Genomic DNA, 19,132 nt, shown 5'->3' with positions numbered 1-19,132 from the left:
TTATTTAACTGTTTTTACCACCCTGTCCACATCAGAGATGAAATTGCTAGTTTGATTTTTCTTAAGAAATGGTTTCTCCTCATGGGAAACGCACTCTCCTTTAGAACATGTTTCTTTTGTGGTATTTACTCTGCAACTTTCTAACCAATTTATTTGTCTCATGGAGATCTGTATTGGAAATTTCAGATGTGAGTGGAAAATGCAATATGGATAGCAGCTCTTTGGGTTTTTTTTTTTTTTACCTCCTCTTTGATTCAAGGGCTTTGGTCTGGCTGGTCTCCCTGCTGCTTGTTTCCCTTGTGTGACTTGTTGCTGTTCAAATGGGTGGCAGCCGTTAAGCATCAGTATGGAAAAAGTGTGCTCATCTTTGGAGAGGCGCTTCCTGTTCTGCTCCAGGAACTTCGGCGTTACCTACAACAGGCTTTTGAAGTAAATTAGATGATATTTTCCATCCACTGGAAATGCTTTAACTATGGAAGCATATTGGACAAATATCTAACAGTATTTAGTAGCAGCACTTCTCCTGGGGCAACATACTTTCTCAGGGGTTGCATTTAATCATAGAAAATAAAGTTGTTGCAGCCTTAAAGCAAATAATGAAACTTAGGAACTTTTAAAATTTGAGTCTATTATGCAAATTGGAGATCAAACACAGCTAATAGGAACTTTCTTCCATAGTAAGAGCCACCTCCTGGAAAGAAAGTGAGCTTACAACAAAATAGTTTGTTTATCATGACTTGTTAAAGTAAGTTTGAAAGTATAAACACTCTTTCAACCATATATTTGGAATTTTTATGAGTTATTACTGTCTGCCATTTTTCTTCAACCTAGGACACTGTAGCTCTTTCTGTAAAGAGCAAAATGATACATAAGCTTTCTAAAATGCATTTTCCTTAAGGATATAGAGTGAAATACTTAATTTGACCTTTAAAAGTGGTGGGCTTTCTGTTGGTCTTTTTTTTCCCTTTTATTTAAATTCTGGGTAAATGAGAACATGAAATTAATAGAGTCAGGTACGTTTTTTGAGAAGTTTGTTGCAGCATCATGTGGTAGCCTTTGATATCGTGGTACATTGTCTTGTGACAACTATATAAAAGGTCAGATGAGTGGCTTATAGTTGCAAAAGCAACAGCTCCTTTACTGACCTGGGATTGCGTGCATAGCATCCTGTGATACTTACCCTGTAATTACAGCTTTATGACAGAAATGTAGTCTTTAATAACTCAAAACAGTAAAAAAAAACCCACAGTCCTTCATGGGTTGCCTCTTCTATTTCAGGTAACATGTACAAAAGGATAATGAGGTTTTGCCAGTTATTATTCCTGATGTTAAACCAAGAGAAAAAAGATTAAGTTTTTATTTTCAGTTTATATTCAGTGTATATTTCCCATATCAGTGATTTAGCTACCTGATTCCACTGGACTTTTGACAGCTTTTTGACAGACATGTGCATGTGGCCTGCCCTGTGTGACCAAGATCAAGATTGTATTATGATACTTATGCCAGTTGTTAGATTACATTAATAATCAAAGATTCAGCTGTAGAGGTGGCTGAAAAGGTGAGCCCCTCTGTATGCTGAGCATTTCTGCACATTTACCGTAGTTAGAATATTCTGTTACCATCTGATAATAAAATTGCTTTGTGCTTCTGGTTTTCAATTGGTCACCAAAGACCTCCCATACCCTGATAATATACTGCCACCCTCAGTAGTTTCAGTAGTTCCAGATTCATCCTCCTTCTGTTTTCAAAGGAGATGTCAGATGTTTAAGTGTCTCTTGAAAGACTCCATGGCAAGTCTGCCATTCTTGATCTAGAGCAGTGGTTTCCATCAGGTGAGCTCAGCCTCCTCTGTGAGGACCATCTACATCAGAAGTGAGCTTTTGACAGCAAGCTAATTTTCTTTGAAATTTTCTGCTACTTTTACTTTGAGACATGCAGAGTCCTAAAATTTAAATGGTGGTAAAGTCCCTTATTATAAGGCTTTAAGTAGCAGAAATTATAATTTTTTCCCTTTTCATTTGAGGGAGTGGTTAATGTATCACTTTTAAAATATGTAACTAATTCAGTTAGTATAAATTTATTGCAACCAAAGGACATAATACAGTAACAGATAATCCTAAAAAGGCATATTTGTTAATATTTTCTCTGAATTATTTGCATGCCTTTTTAACTTCAGGATATTAATGCAAATTTTTAGAAGATACTCTAACATGTCTTTTTCTTATTTTACTGCTTTTTATGACCAGAAGTCCTTGTTGTTTCAGTCCCATGACAAACATGTCTGTAGATGAGACTGGAAAAGTCATAATTTCAAAATGAGAGTCTGTGGGCTTCCACTGTGTTCGTCTTCATGTTGGTTAAAACAAATGTCAATTTTTATCAATAATATCCCTGTGTATTTTCAGTTAAAGGTTTTTTTAAAAAAACACATTTTGAAAATCATACAGGTTTTGGTAAAATTTAAAGTGAGCTCTGCAGGTGTTCTGGAAAGACTGATTACATTTATACTGTGGCAGCTGAAAGCCATTCTTGCAGGCTGAAATTTCACCTTGAAGTAAAATCAGCTGTGAAAGAGGAAGGGCAGTCTGCTCATACACTCATTTCTGTGCTCTGCTAAAACTAAACCAGGTTTTTAGGGTGGGGGACACTAAAAGTTTAGAGTAACGGGGTTTGATGGGGTTTTGAGTTTCTAGACACAACTTTTCTAGCAAAGCAAGAAACTATTTTTTGTGTTTGTTAAATACACACAGAAAGCAAAGAACAAGAAAAAGGAAACATTGGTGAAAAATGTCTGGAGGGTATATAATCTCCCCTATGCCACCTCATTTACCGACTTTTTGTATAGCAGTTCCTAAAGGAAAAGCCTTCCTTGATATTCCTCTAGAGGGCACGTGACTTCTTATTGGGAAAATGTAGCTAAGGTTTTCTTCAATATATTCCTTCAAGAAGAGCACAGAGGAAAAAATACAAAAAGTAGCCAACGTGCTGATATTTGTCCGTATTTTCCTGGTGGATGAATTCCTAGAAGACTTTATAAATGCACTCTGTTCAGAAGCGCAGAAGTTTGTTCTGGAAAAATAGTTTAGACATGTTCTATGCTGGCAGCTTTTAGGCAATCTGCTGCAAATGTGCATCAGTGAACGTACACACCTGGGGTCATGGTGCTGGTGCAAATGTGATGTGTTCTTATTGATTGAAGGGCCCACTGCCTTACTTGATTTTATCAGTGGAGAGATGCATCCAAAGTTAATCTATATTCATTAATTTTGATGACTATGTGTGTTACCATTTATTTATAGAAAACTCCTCAATAAGCTGTTGTTGCCATTTCTTGAAAAGCATTTGGCTTTCCTGGGAAGATATTTGGGTCAGTAGTGTGTGACTATTCAATTTATATTGTATGTGTCTCCAAAACCATAATACGCTGGAGACTACAGGTAACCAGTTTGGTAAAAAAAATAATCTATGAGTAATAACACTTGACTTTCATTTCCTTCTTCCATATTAAGTGTTCCAGCATTCATGTTTATTTTTACATTTCCTTTTGCTATTGTTTCCGAACTTGAACATACGTGCTGAGAAGTTGAAGTGACAACTTTCCTGACTGGATTTTCTCATAAGTCACTAGATGGTGCTATTTCACTTCTCTGGAATCAGAAACTGTCTTACATATCAGTTTTAGTAATAGTTATTATGTTCTTAAGAGAAAATAAAATAATTGGACTTTCAGCTTCTTTTTTTGGAACTATTGCTTTTTTCTGAGACTGTTCAATGTTTCTTCACTGAAAAGGTTATCAAACATGGGCACAGGCTGTCCTTGGAGGTGTTTAAAAGAGGGTTTAGCACCAGACTCAGTAGAGTTGGGTTAGTGGTTGGACTGGATTATTTTAAAGGTCTTTTCTGATCAAAACCATTCTATGAATATATATATATATATTGCTCAAATAAAATTAATGCATTAATGAAAATGTACAAAATTTCCAAGTTCTGTTCCTTTAAATTGTCATAAACTTCTAGTTTGACATTTGTTTACATATATTTTACTGACTTTGGTGACACCTGATTTGATAGAAGCACACATTTTAAATGTGGAATTGTTTGAGTGTCTTTTTTCCTTTTTTTCCTAAGGTCTAGGTAAGTACCTGCAGCTAATGTGAACTATAATAGGGTTTACATCAGTTGAGGTACAGTGGGATCCATCCACAGACAGTTGCTCTGTGTTTCTCTCAGACTGTACTAAAACCAAGAGTTAACAGTGGCTCCTATTTGTTCTTACTGTAGTCTTAGGATACCACAGAAAGTTTCAAATAACACACCAAGTTGTTTGGGAAACTTCTGTTTCGTAGTTTCACCTTAAAAAGCTACGTTGTAATTTAGTGTATTGTCACAGTTCGTGCTCATTAAGAGGAACATACAAGTGATGGGTGTTATTTCCAAGTTTAACCATTTACTGTTCTGTTTAGCTGTTTTGCAAAATTATTTTAACACTTTTTTTTCAAACTGCTCAAATTGAGGGACTGGCAGAATAGAACTTAACATTCACAAGAATGCTCTCTATTAATAAAATTACTTCTTTTGAATGATCCTAATGTTAGGTGTTGATTTGCTGGCCAGCAGTCTTTTCTCAGTGAGGAATGATGTTCTGAAACTGTAGCTGCCATATTGTCGTAGAAAGGCTGTTCAGGAGGGGACAAGGTGCAAGGAGTTACATTAGTTATAGAACAGGAGCGTAAGTTTAAAAAAAACTAGTGAATAAACAAGTTGTCTAAAGCTGTGCAGTAAGTGTGTTATGGTTCTAGGTTAGAACATGGGCAGAGCCCATGATCTAAAACCAGTACCAACAAAACATTTCACAGCTTGGTTCCCCAAGGCTTCCAAGTGATCTCTTTGTTACTTCTTACTTATTTATTGGAGGATCAAGCACATACTAAACGTTGATGTTAAAGAAATAAAGACTTTGGCATATGATGGTGCTGGATACTTGGTGTTGTCAGCCTGTGCTGTTCCTGGCAGTTGGACACATCTACTCCAAGTGCTGTACAGCCCTGTAAAGCCAGCCAGCGGTCACTGGTGTTTTTTCATTGACTCTGAAAGATGAACATGGTGAGAAATTGTGTGTGTGATACATAGTCTTCTGTTTGCTTTTCTTGGGCTTAATTAAAGTACTGAGAAATTGAAATCTGTCTGTAAACATTTGCTTGTTGAATAGGCAGCCAAAACTGAAACAAGGTGTCAAGATTTTACTTCTCTGTAATGTTGCTGATTATCTGGCATTTTTTAAATGCAGAACATATAAATATTGCCTTCCTTTAAAGAGGACTGTGGGCTAGTTTACATTTTCTAGTGATGAAGAAAAGTGTATTTTTTTAAGTAGATGGAAAAACAAGAAACATAAAGTGAAACTGTTGGTAGGATTTAAATGTTCCTTGCAAAGTAGTAATAGAAACCCCACAGTATCGTTTTAATTTTTTTTTGTCTCAAGCTGTATTTATGGTTAAAAAACACCCACATCACAATTAAGTTATAAACTGATTTTTCAAAATATGCTCAGTGCCTAAGAATAACTATTTACAGTTTGAATTTAGAATTTCAGAACATTTGATTACTTGGAAATAAAAAAGCAGTGGTTGGCAGTGGTGCTGGTTGTTCTGAGCCACTCAATGATGTCAGATCTTACGAGTTCACCAGTCAGTTGTGTATCTTCAGGTCTTGACAGTAGAAGTGGATAGTGGGGTGGTTTATCAGGTCACTATGAAATGGGCAGAGGTACAAACAGATTATTTATTTGTAGTAGGAAATTTGAGGGGAATATTCCACCTAGCAGCTGTCCAATTCTGGGTATCCATCTACCCACCCATGGGATATAACTAATTTTCCCATGTATCTTTGTAATTTGCTGCCTTCCTTCAGTTTGAGGTTACTGGGTCAGCTGATCCTGAGCACTGAAATGGGAGTCTGGGACAGACAGCTGCAGCCAAACCCCCTGCATATTGCAGGACTCTGGGTTTTTGAAAAGCTCTGATTTCCTTAAAATGGTGCCTTTTCATTTCACCTCCCCAGATGTTTGACACCAACCATCTCCTCTCGCGAAAAGAAGTCTGGATGCTACATAGATAGCTGCTACTTGGTTGAGCTATCTTTATTTTTGCAGGCTTCCCTGCATCCTCACAATGAGGGTAGCATACAGCCATCCTTTACTACCCTGATCCTCATGAGGACTTAGACTTTCTTCACTGGAGGTGGCTCGCTTCAAAATCTGAATTGCTGCTTGTTATGCAGGGACAGTGACTTCCTTTTAGCTCAGCAGCATGCCAGATAGTGTCTGACATCCTCTGTAATACCTCTACACATCATTTAGAGCAACTGATGCCTTCTTGAATTTAGGGGGAGGGAAAAAATACTTGTTTACAACATAACTTGCCTTTTGTTAGACAGCTGTTTGAAAGGCACAATTCCAGCCTCCTCATGGATACCACTCATGTAAGAACTTAATAGTTCATTTGGAGCTTTCTGCAATAATGAGACAAATGACTCAGTATTAAATGTATGTGTTTAACTATGGGTAACGGATTTAATGTTGAGGACTAGGTCTTAAAACTTAGATGAGAATTAATCTTGCTACAGAATTAATGAAAAGAACATTTTACTTCAACACAGAAGCTTTACAATAGCAAAACCAGCTCCACTTCCACTATTTTAGCCTTTTGTTTTGGTGTGGGGTTTTTTGTTGTTTGTTTGTTTTTGTTTTTTTAAGGTTTCTGTACTTAATATGCATTTTCCAGAAGTTAAAATTTGCTTTTGTTGAGCATTAACTTTTACATGTATGCGTTAAAAGTAAGCCTTTGGGGTTTGGTTTCACACATTAGATACGACACATGCAAAACGTTTTGTGACTAAATGCTTCCTGAGCAAAATTTGTAATACACTTAGTTGTGCAAGATGTATTGTACCCCTACACTGTTCTCAGTGGAGAAAAAGTAAAAATATTTCTCATAATCCTACTGTGCATACCTTTTAGCCAAGCAGTGTGACTGGTCAGCCAGTTCAGGCAATGTTGTACCAAGTTGATTTCAGACTTTGTTATATAAACTATCATGGGGTGTTCTGAAGAGAGTTCTTCTTTCTGAAGAAAAAAAAAAGAAAACCTGGTAGCTGCTGTTTAGATAACCTCTTCCTGAGGGGAGAAACTTGACTAAACCAGGAAGTAAGGCAGACAATGCAGAACCTCTGTCAGGGCATTCAGGTTTGCTTACCTAAAGTGAATACTTTGAGTTTGGACTTGAGGTTATTTAGTCACAGTATAGGTGTAGCACAAAGGAGTGGGTTTCCTTATAACACAAGGAAATGGAAGGAGAGAGCTCTGCACCTCTTATGGCATCTTAACTCTCACTTCTTTTCTGGTTTATTTAGGGTTTGTTTCTGATACTGGAGCCTCAAAATGGGCCTTTCCATTTTGAGAAGGATTGAATTGTGATTTTTGTAACTTGGTTTAATTTATTATGGTAGTGTGTTAACTAAATCTGTCTTTCTGATAATGCTTGATTTTTCAGGACATCTGAAATGTCGTGTGTGTAATAACGACAAAATAAATGTTCTAGAAAGTGTTTAAAAATGTGATATTTTAATAGGTTCATTAAATTATAGTGGCTAAAGAGCCCAGAAAATGTATGGGTTTAGATTCTATCAGCTCAGGGACCATTGACAGTGCAAACTGGTAATACAGTATTAATACAAACAAAAATTCCCATGTGCTTGCATTTTTAAAGGCAGCATGGATTTCACAGGAGGTCTCCATGCCAAGTAGAGGGTGTTACAAGTGGCAGGAATATTTGTGTGAATCCCTCTTCAGTTTGTTCTTTTGCTTAAGAATTAGTTCTGAAGGAGATTTTTTTTTGCCTGATGTGTAATTGTAATATGTTTTCTTTGCTGGTAATGTAAGACAGTAAGCATATAGTACTTGGCTGAGATGTTTATGCTTCTTTTTACAGATGCCAAAGATGTTGCATGCAAAACAGAGATTGATGTTTCTAATCAGCTGATCTGGAAACTAAAATCCTAATGAAAATCTTACTATTCTAGAAGAAATAAGAGAAACCTGTGGAACATCATAAAAATTTATTATCTATTCTTGTCTTTAGACACCTGTACTCAAAGAGTAAGTAATATTCCTCATAGCACACAAATGCAGCTTTTTAAGTAATTTCTAGCATTTCAACAATATGATGTTTATGTGAGATAAAAATGCTGGCAAATGCAGTGTACTTAGTTGTAAGATTGTGCTCCTAAATTTAATGTACAATGTACAAAGTATCAATAAGTTATTTCTCCTTTCACTCAAAAGCTTGTTTTTGACACTCAACAATTTTTCTGGGGCTGGAAGGAGAAGAATCTAAAACATAAGAATGCATCTGCCACCTTTAAAGGAGAAAACACATGCAATAGCAATTTATTTATTTAAAATCACAAATGTGGTGGTGGTGCTACTGAATGCAAACCAGAGACGTGTAAAGTTCAGACTGGAATTTCCCCAGTAGTGTTTAGCAGCATTCAGACCTGAAGTTATTTTAGGTATAAGCCTGTGCTAAGTCACTTCCTGCCTGTACACTGAAGTACAAGCACTTCAGACTCACTTTATATGTCAAAATGAAGAGGAATCCTGTGTACATCTGGGGCTGGGCTGTCTCAGCCCTGTGCTTCCTGAAGTCAATGACATTTCAAATTGTCTTCATTTAAATGAATAGAGTTAAGCTTGTGCTTCCCACTTTCAACAATGCATAATGAGACTCAAAGAATATCTAGGTTTTGAGATTTGAAAAAATAATTTTTATTACTTTCTAATAAATTACTAAATTCAGAGAAGTAAATCAGCAAAACCATCTACTGTATAATTGCAGTTATAAAATTAATCTGTAAAATTACTGAATAATTAATCAAGATTTCATTATTAAATGGCAAGTCTGCTTAAAAGTAGCAGCAACAGCAGTATTTGCACATCATTCATACACACACTATAAATAAGAGCAGTATAATAAGACAAGGTGCTTCTCTCATGCCAGTGACAGACAGAGGCTGACCTCCATAACAGATTTGTGAGGCTGTGTAATAACTGGAAAGTGAGCTGTTCCTCTAGCAGTAGAGTTTTTTCAGCACTGAGTTCCTGGGTTTGAATCCCATTAACAATACATTCTCATAGCATTTGCACTTGTCTTTTCCTCTGGTATTTCTCTTACAAAGCCACTGGTGAATGTCCTAGCATCATTTTGCTGTGGTTTTATAAACTATATCCACTAAACAGCCTAGTTGAAATTCTGATCTCAAATACACGTTGCCTTTTTGTCTTGTTTATATTAATGATGCTAAAACCAGCACCTTGATTTAGCAGGTAAGGGTGCATGTAGTTTGATGAGTGTCTTCAGATTTGAATACCTATGGGAAAATCTGTGCTAAACAAACCATAAAATTGGAATTTAGGATTAACTGTAAAATCAATTAAAAGACCTAAACTCAGTAAGCAGCAAACACAAAAAGAATGTGGTGAGGATTTCAGTTCAGGAGTATTCAGATTGTATTGCCCTGGAAAACAAGAGAACAGGGCTACAGAAAACTTTTGGCTGTTTTGTTGGGTTTTTTTAGGACACTCTTGAGGCTTATAATTAGCCAAGAGCAAGAGATGTGTTCCACCAATGCAAAATAAATCAGTGCTATCAATGAGAAGGTGCTTTTGTGGTAGAGCAGGGTATCAAAGTTTGGAGATGTCTTCCTCCTCCTCCTTGTATGTGCCTGGTTTGTAGATGACTCCTCTGTTGTCTTTGCCTCCCTTTTTGCAGCTAAAAGAAAACAAATGTATTAAATAATTGCAATTCCTGTGGAGGAAAAGCACCATTGGTTACTTAAAATGGCCCATTATGCATGTAAGAGATAATTTTTCTCTGTATTATTGGAAATGTCACAGTAGCTTATTGTTACAAGTATTTCAGGAGAACACATTCTGTGTAGCAGAGTCAACACTGATTGCAAAGGGATCTGGCTGTAGGAAGGTTTGTAATCTTACAGGTTTTTTTACCAGAATTAGGCTTTGGTGGCAAGCAGTCTGGCTAAATGCTCCTGTCAGTACAGATTTCTTCCCCTTAAATGATGTGACCTTTGGGACAGGTAACAGGAGAAATAACATCTACAGTTACAAATCAAAGTTTATAGGAAGATATGGTATCTTATGAAAGATCAAACACTACCACTATAAAAAATATCCAAGGTTTCAGACTCATAAGCACTTCTTTGTGTCGGAAGAAATAAATGGTTTGACTTCTTTTCCTGTGATGTGGCAGCTGGACACATTACCTTTTCAGTAGGCAGAAGGCTAGAGCAAGAATGATGAGAACTCCCAGAATGCAGACTATGACAACAGAAACAACAAAACCTGGGAAAAGAGGGGAAGCATACAAACCAGTTAATGCACTTTACTGGAGAGGAGAAGGTTAGTCTCTAATCTGTCAAAATGTTTGCATTCTGCATCTGCAAATTTTCTACAGCTTGGTCATAGCACTTGGCAATTATGGAGTGGATAACTTTGCATAACGTGTACTGGGATATCCTGATCCCACAGCTGGATCCACAGTTCACAGTGTTGTGAATTTAGACCCCTGCTGAAGTCACAAAGCCAACATATAGGCACAGCAGGTCAGAAACTCACTGGACTTCAATGCTGTAATATATGAGAGCAAAAGCAGAACTGAAGAACTAAACACAGGCAAATAAAGATGTTAAATTTAATGCTCTTTTTTTTTTTTTTTTAAGAAAGAAGAACACCATTGAATGTGGACAGCTGAACAGTGAAATGCTTTGCTGTTGAGAACATTGCTTAAAGGCATCTAAGGAGGTAAGAATGAATTCAGGATATTAGTATGAAGAACTGAGTGATCTCATGTTTGCATTGAGATGCTAAGCATCATGATAATGCCATCTTTGATAATGACCTTCATATGTATTTTTGGCATTAAAATGTTTTTATTTTGGCCTTCCCAAAGATCCTGACGGTGAGTGCTCTTATTAACTGCATTTTTATAATTCATTTACACATTGTTTTTCTATTTTATCAAATGACTGTTTCTCTCTAAGCAACACCAAAACCCTTTCAGAGTGAAGCTGACAGGTTTAACCTATTCCATCTCAATACTTCCTCTTACTAAAGCAGCTGTTGAGGAAACAGAAATGTAAAACCTGGAGCTTAACCTTATCTCATTTAACCCAATAGATGCTTTATTAGTTTTAAGTCCGACTGAATTGAAGAAGCTTGCAATCCATGGAGCTGAAGAAAAGCTGCATTTTAAAAAAGGGGAATGTTACAGTAAAGGTGCATCAAACGGACAACAGAATGTAACACCAAATAGATAATTGTAGGAAAAGAGCTTGTAGTTTGAAGAGAAGGGGAGCGGGCATTTCTGTTTGATAAGAAGACCTTCTTGCAAAATTTAGTTAGATAGTATTTCAGCATGGGGCTTTAATCAAAGGTAGACATCAGTTCCAGTTTAACTTGTGGCAGTGAAAGGTTTGAACATGGTAATAAATTTCAGTTGCATGAATGTGAAGCTGATTTTAGTGGAATAGATTGCTGGCAAGCAAAATACATTATAAAGGAGTTTGAATTTTGCTGAATAATGCTCTAAGATTAGAGAGATTTTGAAATGCAGTACTTGTTAATAGTGAGCATGAATTTAGACTTTAATTATTGGCATCAAAATATGGGTGACCGAACACATCATTTGCCTTTTCCATAAAAAACACAGTTCAGTGGCCCCATCTTGTGGCGGCTGTGCTTGATGAGGATGGCAGCCTTCGGTTTTGAGACTGAAAAAGCAGAAACCTCTGAAACCCTGCTTTAGTGTGTGCACAACAGGATTTCTTTCACAGATTTCTGTGGTCGCCTGGCCCAAGCCATAATTCTCTTCATGGCCTCTCCTTCCCTTCTTAATAAGTGTACTCTGTTCCTACCTGTGGTGCAGGTGGCTGCATCAGGCTGAGCAATTGCAGCCAGCAACCAGGTGCACTTTAATTGTGCTTTGACAGGGACCTTTTTTTCAGTTCTTCTCCTTTTTGTAATTGTTTTTTTCCTCTTGAGGTGAGGGGCTGCACCTGTGAGGGGGCCTTTGTGACCGTAGTAGGTGGAATGTGAAATTACAGGGGTGATGAATACCTTTTTAAAAATGGTTAGTACATTTTTCTATGGTTCGCTAATGTTGTAATTAAATGTACTTAGACTGAATGGGGTTTCTATTAAAGTAGAACTGAGCAATGCCTCTCGTAGCCATAGAGACCAGTTCTTGGGTGAGAACAGCAGGACAGGCAATAAGCAATACAATTCAGCTCTGGTAAGTCATGCCAACTTCAAAGATACATTGAAAATGCTTTTATAGCTGGTGTCAGCTCTGCAGGGGAGCTAAACATTGTGACTTAGCAGAGGGGAGAGCCAAACGTTATTCTTGGGTTTGACTCTGGTTCACAGCAACATTTTTTAAAAAGTCACATCTGGGTCAAATTTTCCCCCATAGATGGAAATAACAGTGCTTACATTATTTCTGTGAAGTGTTTAGAGATTCCTGGATGGAACGCACAGTACCTGATTTTCAGTTACTGGCATCATGGATTGTAACTCTCTACCTTTTAAAGTACTGAGTGTGATTTACGTAGAATCACAGAATCACATAATGGTTTGTGTTGGAAGGGACCTTACAGATCATCTAGTTCCAACCTCCCTACCATGGACAAAGACACCTCCCACTAGACCAGAACACAGAGAGAAGGTAGTCAGGTGGTGAAATATCAGCTTAAGAAACAGATGGAAAATTGCATTTCTGATTTCTGACTGACCAGTCTTACTCAGAAAATCACTGGCTCATAGATGTGGTTAACAGTCAGCAACATACCCTTGCCAAGTCCACCAGATATTGAATCTTGACAAATTGAGAGGTTAGAAGAACTAAGCGTTGGATCTCTAGGATTCCATGGGGAACCAGTCTTAAATATAAGGCATCTGCTCACTTCAGAACTTCTGTTACTTCAGTAAGTGTTCCTGCAGTGTCATGGCTAAAGTAGATTGTGCATGGTTTTAAGACCCTGCAGAGGAAGCCTTACTGTCTCAGAAACTTGGGAGCTGTCTTGCAAATCCTGATTCTGTGGTTTAAAATCATTGTACATAAGCTTGTTTCAGCAGAGATTTAAAGGGGATTAGTAAAATAGCCATTCTGGACTCAACTAGTTCTCTAGGTGGCAGCTGGTGTTTGAGATTGGAGGTTTGGGAAGAAAGTTTTAACCCTCTTCCCGGTCATGTCAGAATGCCATGAGGGAAGGGAGCATTTCTAGTTGGCCAAGCCACAAAAGCAGAAAAAGGACTGACATACTCTAGTTCTTTCTCTTTTTCACTGTTTAGCCAACTTTTAGTTTACTCAAAATGTTGTTTATGTAACTAATACCAGTTTGTATATTAAACATGGAGTATTAAGGATTGTTGATGATTTGGTAAACTTGAAATTTTCTTCTATGTTTTGGTTAGAATCTAGCAACAAGAGGGAACTCCTAGTGTAATTTTCATTTTAAAATTAGATTAAGTTGTAGCATTGTTCTATAACTGTTGTACTCTGCAAGTCGTAGCATAGAGACTTGATAAGAGGCATGAAGATAGAATGTTATGGCTATGGCTTCATATAGTATACAATCAGAAATCATGGCACAGAACCAGCAAAATCCCAAGCATGACTTGTGTGTGCCCTATATGTGAGTTCTATGTAGTCACAGAAATAATTCTGTCTAATGAAGAGTTTAATAGTCAAGAAACAAGGTTTCTGCTTGTTACCAACATAATACAAACAAATCAGTTTTCTTAGCTGATAAATTGAAAGGGAGGTTGTTCTGTTACTTACTTTTGACTCTGAAGCAGTAAGATTAATGCTTACTGCAAAGAACAGGGCTCTCAGAGACTCTTCATGCTTAGCAGAAAGGTATTCTTGATCTTTCAGAAAGGGAAAAATCTTATTTTTTGTTAACACGTGAGCTATGTGGAGTAATGCAAGTCTTGGTAACCAACAGTACTCAGTATTTCGTTTTAGTCTGAACTTGAAACTGGGCTCCTAACTATAACCAACTTAAAATGAGAAAAGAGGCAATGGAACAGCATAACTTCACTCGGCAGAAATTCAAGAGCAGAGATTTTAGCTTTAAATAGAAGAAAGGTATAACAAAACTAAACTAGTTTAGACTTAAATATTTAACTATATGCTGCCAGCAGTTGGAAATATGGTAAGATACCTTTGACAGCAAATCAAGGCCAAATGATGCTGATGCTCCACACTGCTCTGGTTGGGAGTTTCAGTGCAGCTAATCTGACAAAAAGACCAGCCAAATTTTGGTCACAAATTTAAATAATCTCTGATTTCAGAGAAACGTTTTGTCTAGGATTTATCTCAGATGATCTCTAGTTTACACTTTCTCCTTTATATCTTTATATTAGAAAAGATACATTAAGAAAGGGGCTGTCTGCAGAGGGGAATGGCAGGAACAGCTACTGCAGCATGTCTGCAGGGAGAACTGTTCCCTGCAGTGGCTATTGTGTGAAATTTCCAAATATAGACAACTCCTGTGTTCCCCCTTCTTTAATCTAAACAGTGAAGAAACTAGCAGGCAGAGTTGAAATGATGTGCTAACATGTTTTATTAATTTGAAAGTTTACTGCTTTGCCAATATTTTTTGTGGTCTGCTTTGTATTTTAAAAATCGTTTACTCTCAGTTTCAAATAGTGTAGTGGCTTGCCTAGATTCATATGCCTTCTCTGTAGGTGCCAGCTTCACAGCTGCTTAAGAGTATTTGTTTGCAAGACAGCACAAAAGCTGGAACAATACATTTTGCATAAACAGTGTACTCAAATGCCTTATTGTGGGGCACAGCTAAGCTTCTCATCACAGATGCAGATTTTTCTGCAAAAACTGCCCCCCCCAAACCTATTGTCATTGTGTAACACAACGTAAGGAAGCTTTTAAATCAGTTCATCCTCCTAAGTTGGCATTTATTTTTCACTTGTAACAGTGGATCATACAATCCAGTGTTATGAATTATTTTATTTGTCAAATTTGAATTTAAGAATCTCTTCTGACTCTAGGTAATTTCCCAAAAACAGTCTCCCTGAAAGGCAAAGTTGAGATTCCCTTTAAATGTGTGGTCTGCATAAAAATAATTCTGATGTTGCTGACACCCAGCAAATGTCACTAGTGAGACAAGATCAGCTCAAGTACTTTCACTGACTGAAACAGCTCAGCTGTAGAGAACTGTTTGGAGTGGCAGCAAATACTTCTGCTAAGCATGACAAGGCCAAACATGTCTTCCTTCTTTTATCTTCTGCCTTTGATCAGAAGAGTTGCAGGGCTTGGCTGATACCCATTGTGGAAAAAACCTTCTTATATACTCTTTGAATACCTTATTCTGATACAGTTGCCCATGCAACAGTGTAGTAAGAGAAGACAAGGAAACAGAGTGAACTGTAGGAAAATAAGATTGCTATATATTTGTAGTGCAGCAGGACTGCCCCTTCAGTATTTCAAGTTTACACAAATCACTATGCACTGTTCCTTTGCATAGAAGCTTTCATACAACTTACCTTCACGGAAGGAGATAAAAACCAGTCTTTCATGAAACTCTTGAATGTTTCGAAAGTTATCCACCATTTCCAGGGGTTCTGGGTCATCACTTTCTGTGCAGTACATGGCTGTTTCCAGTGCCAGTAACTATAAAGGGAAGCACCCTGTTCAGCTCCCAGAATACAGAAAAAGCACATCTAAGTCTGTCAGAATCAAAGTAGCACTAAAATACTTAGTGAATAAGGTTGGCCATGAAGACTGAACAAAAATGATCTGGAAGTGACTCATAAAAAACTCAAAGTAGGGAGTAAGTACATAGTGAAAACAGAAATAGTCTCACTTGACTGTGATTTTTTAAGCTGATACTATGCCAGTTGCTATGCAGTTGCCTGTTCTTCATTTATTCTGGTCAACTGAAAAAATGCTAACCACAAACAGAATAGGATATGGATTTCTGTCGGTTCTGTGCTGTTCTTCCCACTCAAAGGGTTATAGCAATGGTCATCTTTCAGTGTTACAGGAATGTAAAAGAAATCCAGGAAATGAGAAAAGGCATTTAGTGTTGTTTATCAGACACCACTCAGAAAAGCACGGGCTGTCTTTAAACTTGCCTGTTCTTGTGAAATTTTAACGGGGTGTCGGAAGACTGTCCAGAGAACACTAGGGTAGCAAGGAGGAGTGGTCAGGGATCCTTCGTAGCGATAGTACTCATCCAGTCTGCCAGGCAGCAGTTCTCGAATGTTGAAACCAGGGACTTGGACCATCTGATCTAAAATAGGGGATTCATGTTAGATGCTGCATCATTACTGCACAGGTAGTGAAGTGAATCTGCTTTTCAGTAAGTATGATGCTTTCAGTCATACCACTAGAAAAAGAAAAATAAATTTTAACAGAGATTATCCCAGTTTAATAAGGAATACAGCTTTTTAGGTTTCCTAGGTACAAATCTTGCCTTAGATACCGCATCAGAATTCTGTAAGATAAGCTGTGGCCATATTGACCAGAAAACACCATGTGCAAGAAACAGGGCCCAGATGTGAAATACGTGGTGCACACTGGCAGTACTCTCTCACAGAAAGGCCCTGCATTTGTAAGTCTTTCACGCTTCCAGACAGGTTTGCCTGGGACTTCTGGACTGTTTATTCAGCTGATTCAGTCTCTTTCAGGTGACATCTGATATTCTCAGCCATTCTCCATCCAATGCAGGCTTGTAGCCACTCACCCTTGTATTTCACATTCCGGAAGTGCCTGAAGATCTTGTCATAGGATGGGTTGAAGGGTCCAATCTGTAATAAGGAGACTATTAAGAACTGTGCAAACCACTCTGCAGGCTGAATATGAGTGGTTCTGCACACAGCAGACCGTGATATCAGGCAAGTGTCTCCACTGCCCACATATTCGTATACTAGAATGGCATAAGAACTTTTTAGTAAAAACATAACACTATCCTCAGAGCCCCTGAAATGCTTTTACTCCAGAGCTGTTGGAGCTGCTTTGTCATAATGCTGTCTCAACAGCTGCAGCATAGACTTCCTGTGTGCACTTGAAAGGCCTTATAGCCCTTGCCTGTTCAGCATGCTGTGCAAATGAAGAGTCCATTTTCCCTGAGAACGTTGCAGGCATAAGTTCCCAACTGACAGGCTTCTCAGATAATCTACTAGTTTCTAGTCCAAGCCACATTTTTCCAGCCACAAACATTTTTTTTAGTCTGCTGCTCCTCACAGTCCAGGAAGATAAAGAACGACACTGTTGGGTACTGCAAGGCCACTGGCAAGGGCTATAACTCAACTTTTTGGCAAGGGCTGTAACTCAATTATCAATTAAGACCATGTTTTTCAACTCTTAACCAGCAGCTTTTAAGTCTAATAATCAATGCCTTTTTTATTAATTCTTTAGAGCTGCTGCTTAGCAACTCCTCTAACAACTAGACATGGTAAACTGGTGTCCTTAGATCAACTGTAATAGCCACCAGCTGTCTGAAAGTTTTTCAAAGACCTAATCTCTATTGTTCCTTTATTTGATTTTTAAATACCATCTCTCACACATAACCAGAATCCCAGTATTATTTCCTAGCATTATGTGCAATACTCTGACACTTTTCACAGCTGCAACTTCCAAATAAACTGAAATTTAACACAAAATTATTCTCAAAGTCTTAGAGCTGCCAAGAAGTGAGCTTGGATAATATTCATTAGAATTCGAACTTTGCCTGCTATCTAGGACATTTTCACTTTTTTGATGGAAATGAGAAAACCTGGGCATTTTCAGGTTTTTTCTGCTGCATAAAGTTCTCATATTTAAAAATCATCTTTATGGTTATCATATTGAGGAGTTTTAATCCTCAAGAAAAAGGAGAAATATATGTGCAAGCTTCTAAATTTTTTTGTATCCGATCATTATTATCTTTAATTGCTTGTATGTGGAGCTGTCCTGTCATCTTAAAAAGGGCACTAAATTTACTTGTTTACTGTAATCTGTGATTCAAAGAATCTGGGAAGTTTGTGACCCTAAGACTGTGGTCAGACCCTAATTACATATAGTGACCAAAGACTCTCTGCTGTCTTAAAACTGCTTCATGCTGCAAAAAGTAATTTTGAGTAAGTGAACTTGAAATTCACTGTTGTCTGTTGTTTGATAAACTCTACAGATCCCTAGTTTGTAAACAAATGCAAACATGGATTTAACACAGCTGAAATCAGTTTACTGAAAAACATGAACAAATATTCAGAATTGCTCTTTTCTCAATATTTTCCCCATTTATGTATATGCTGCTGGAGTCTTGCCCTTTTTTGTGAAAGTGAAGAACCTTTATTCAGCTACAGCATCATTAAGTAGTCTAGGTAATTTTGTATGTTAAAGGTCTCGGATGACTTAATAATTGAAAACATATTCTAAACAAATAAACAAAAAAAAGCCCTGCATCCTACCTCGAGAAGAACAGCCAGAACGGCCAGTCCATCTGCTTTGTCCATTGCTGCTGTTACATCTGGATATTTCTCAGAGTTATAGTGTACGATATGCAGCTACAAAGAAGGACATAATATATTATGGTAATGCCTGGGGCATGTTCGATTTCTGTTTCACAGCTAAAAAGGGCCAGTGCAGTCACCTCAGGCTAAGACAATACAATGGAACCCTTCAGTGATTTCTGGGTGTAGTGCTAAGACCTTTCTAGCAAAAATCAAAAAGTCCTGGAACTCCTACTGCCAGCCCCACTGTATCTGACTTATGACCCTTGCTCTACATAATGAGGAGGGAAAGAGGTGCAATCAGTTCAGCTTCAAGGCATCTTGTAGTACTAGAATTTTTCTGAAAAATTAACACCTTAGAACTCCTGGGACTCTCTGTTTAGAATGTAAAACCCAGTGTTAAATGTAACTAGAGAAGAAACAGATTCCTAGAGTGCTGTTATGCAAGCAAATGATTCTGACTGATTAATCTTTTAATCATTTTGGGGTAAAGATCTGACTGGTACTGCTTTTCAAAATCTATTCCCAAAGCCATAATTTTGG

The 19,132-nt window shown here is 37.5% G+C and overlaps 1 protein-coding gene across 1 annotated transcript in view; it reads right to left on the bottom strand.

The window, feature by feature from the left end:
• Window positions 1-8,800: 8,800 nt before the first annotated feature.
• The window catches only part of CA12 (carbonic anhydrase 12), a 38,012-nt gene continuing 27,680 nt past the window's right edge, over window positions 8,801-19,132 (bottom strand). Inside the window, exons 6-11 of the mRNA XM_051628522.1 lie at window positions 18,548-18,643; window positions 16,843-16,906; window positions 16,232-16,389; window positions 15,641-15,767; window positions 10,339-10,417; window positions 8,801-9,827 (exon numbers count right to left, since the gene is read on the bottom strand). Coding sequence (XP_051484482.1) covers window positions 9,740-9,827; window positions 10,339-10,417; window positions 15,641-15,767; window positions 16,232-16,389; window positions 16,843-16,906; window positions 18,548-18,643 — 612 coding nt within the window. The 3' untranslated portion in view covers window positions 8,801-9,739. The remainder of the gene's footprint in view (window positions 9,828-10,338; window positions 10,418-15,640; window positions 15,768-16,231; window positions 16,390-16,842; window positions 16,907-18,547; window positions 18,644-19,132) is intronic.

This window comes from Apus apus, chromosome 10, assembly GCF_020740795.1.
Source record: "Apus apus isolate bApuApu2 chromosome 10, bApuApu2.pri.cur, whole genome shotgun sequence".
Lineage (NCBI taxonomy): Eukaryota > Metazoa > Chordata > Aves > Apodiformes > Apodidae > Apus > Apus apus.
The sequence above is the reverse complement of the archived record's forward strand: the minus strand, read 5'-3'. Positions and strand labels throughout refer to the sequence as shown.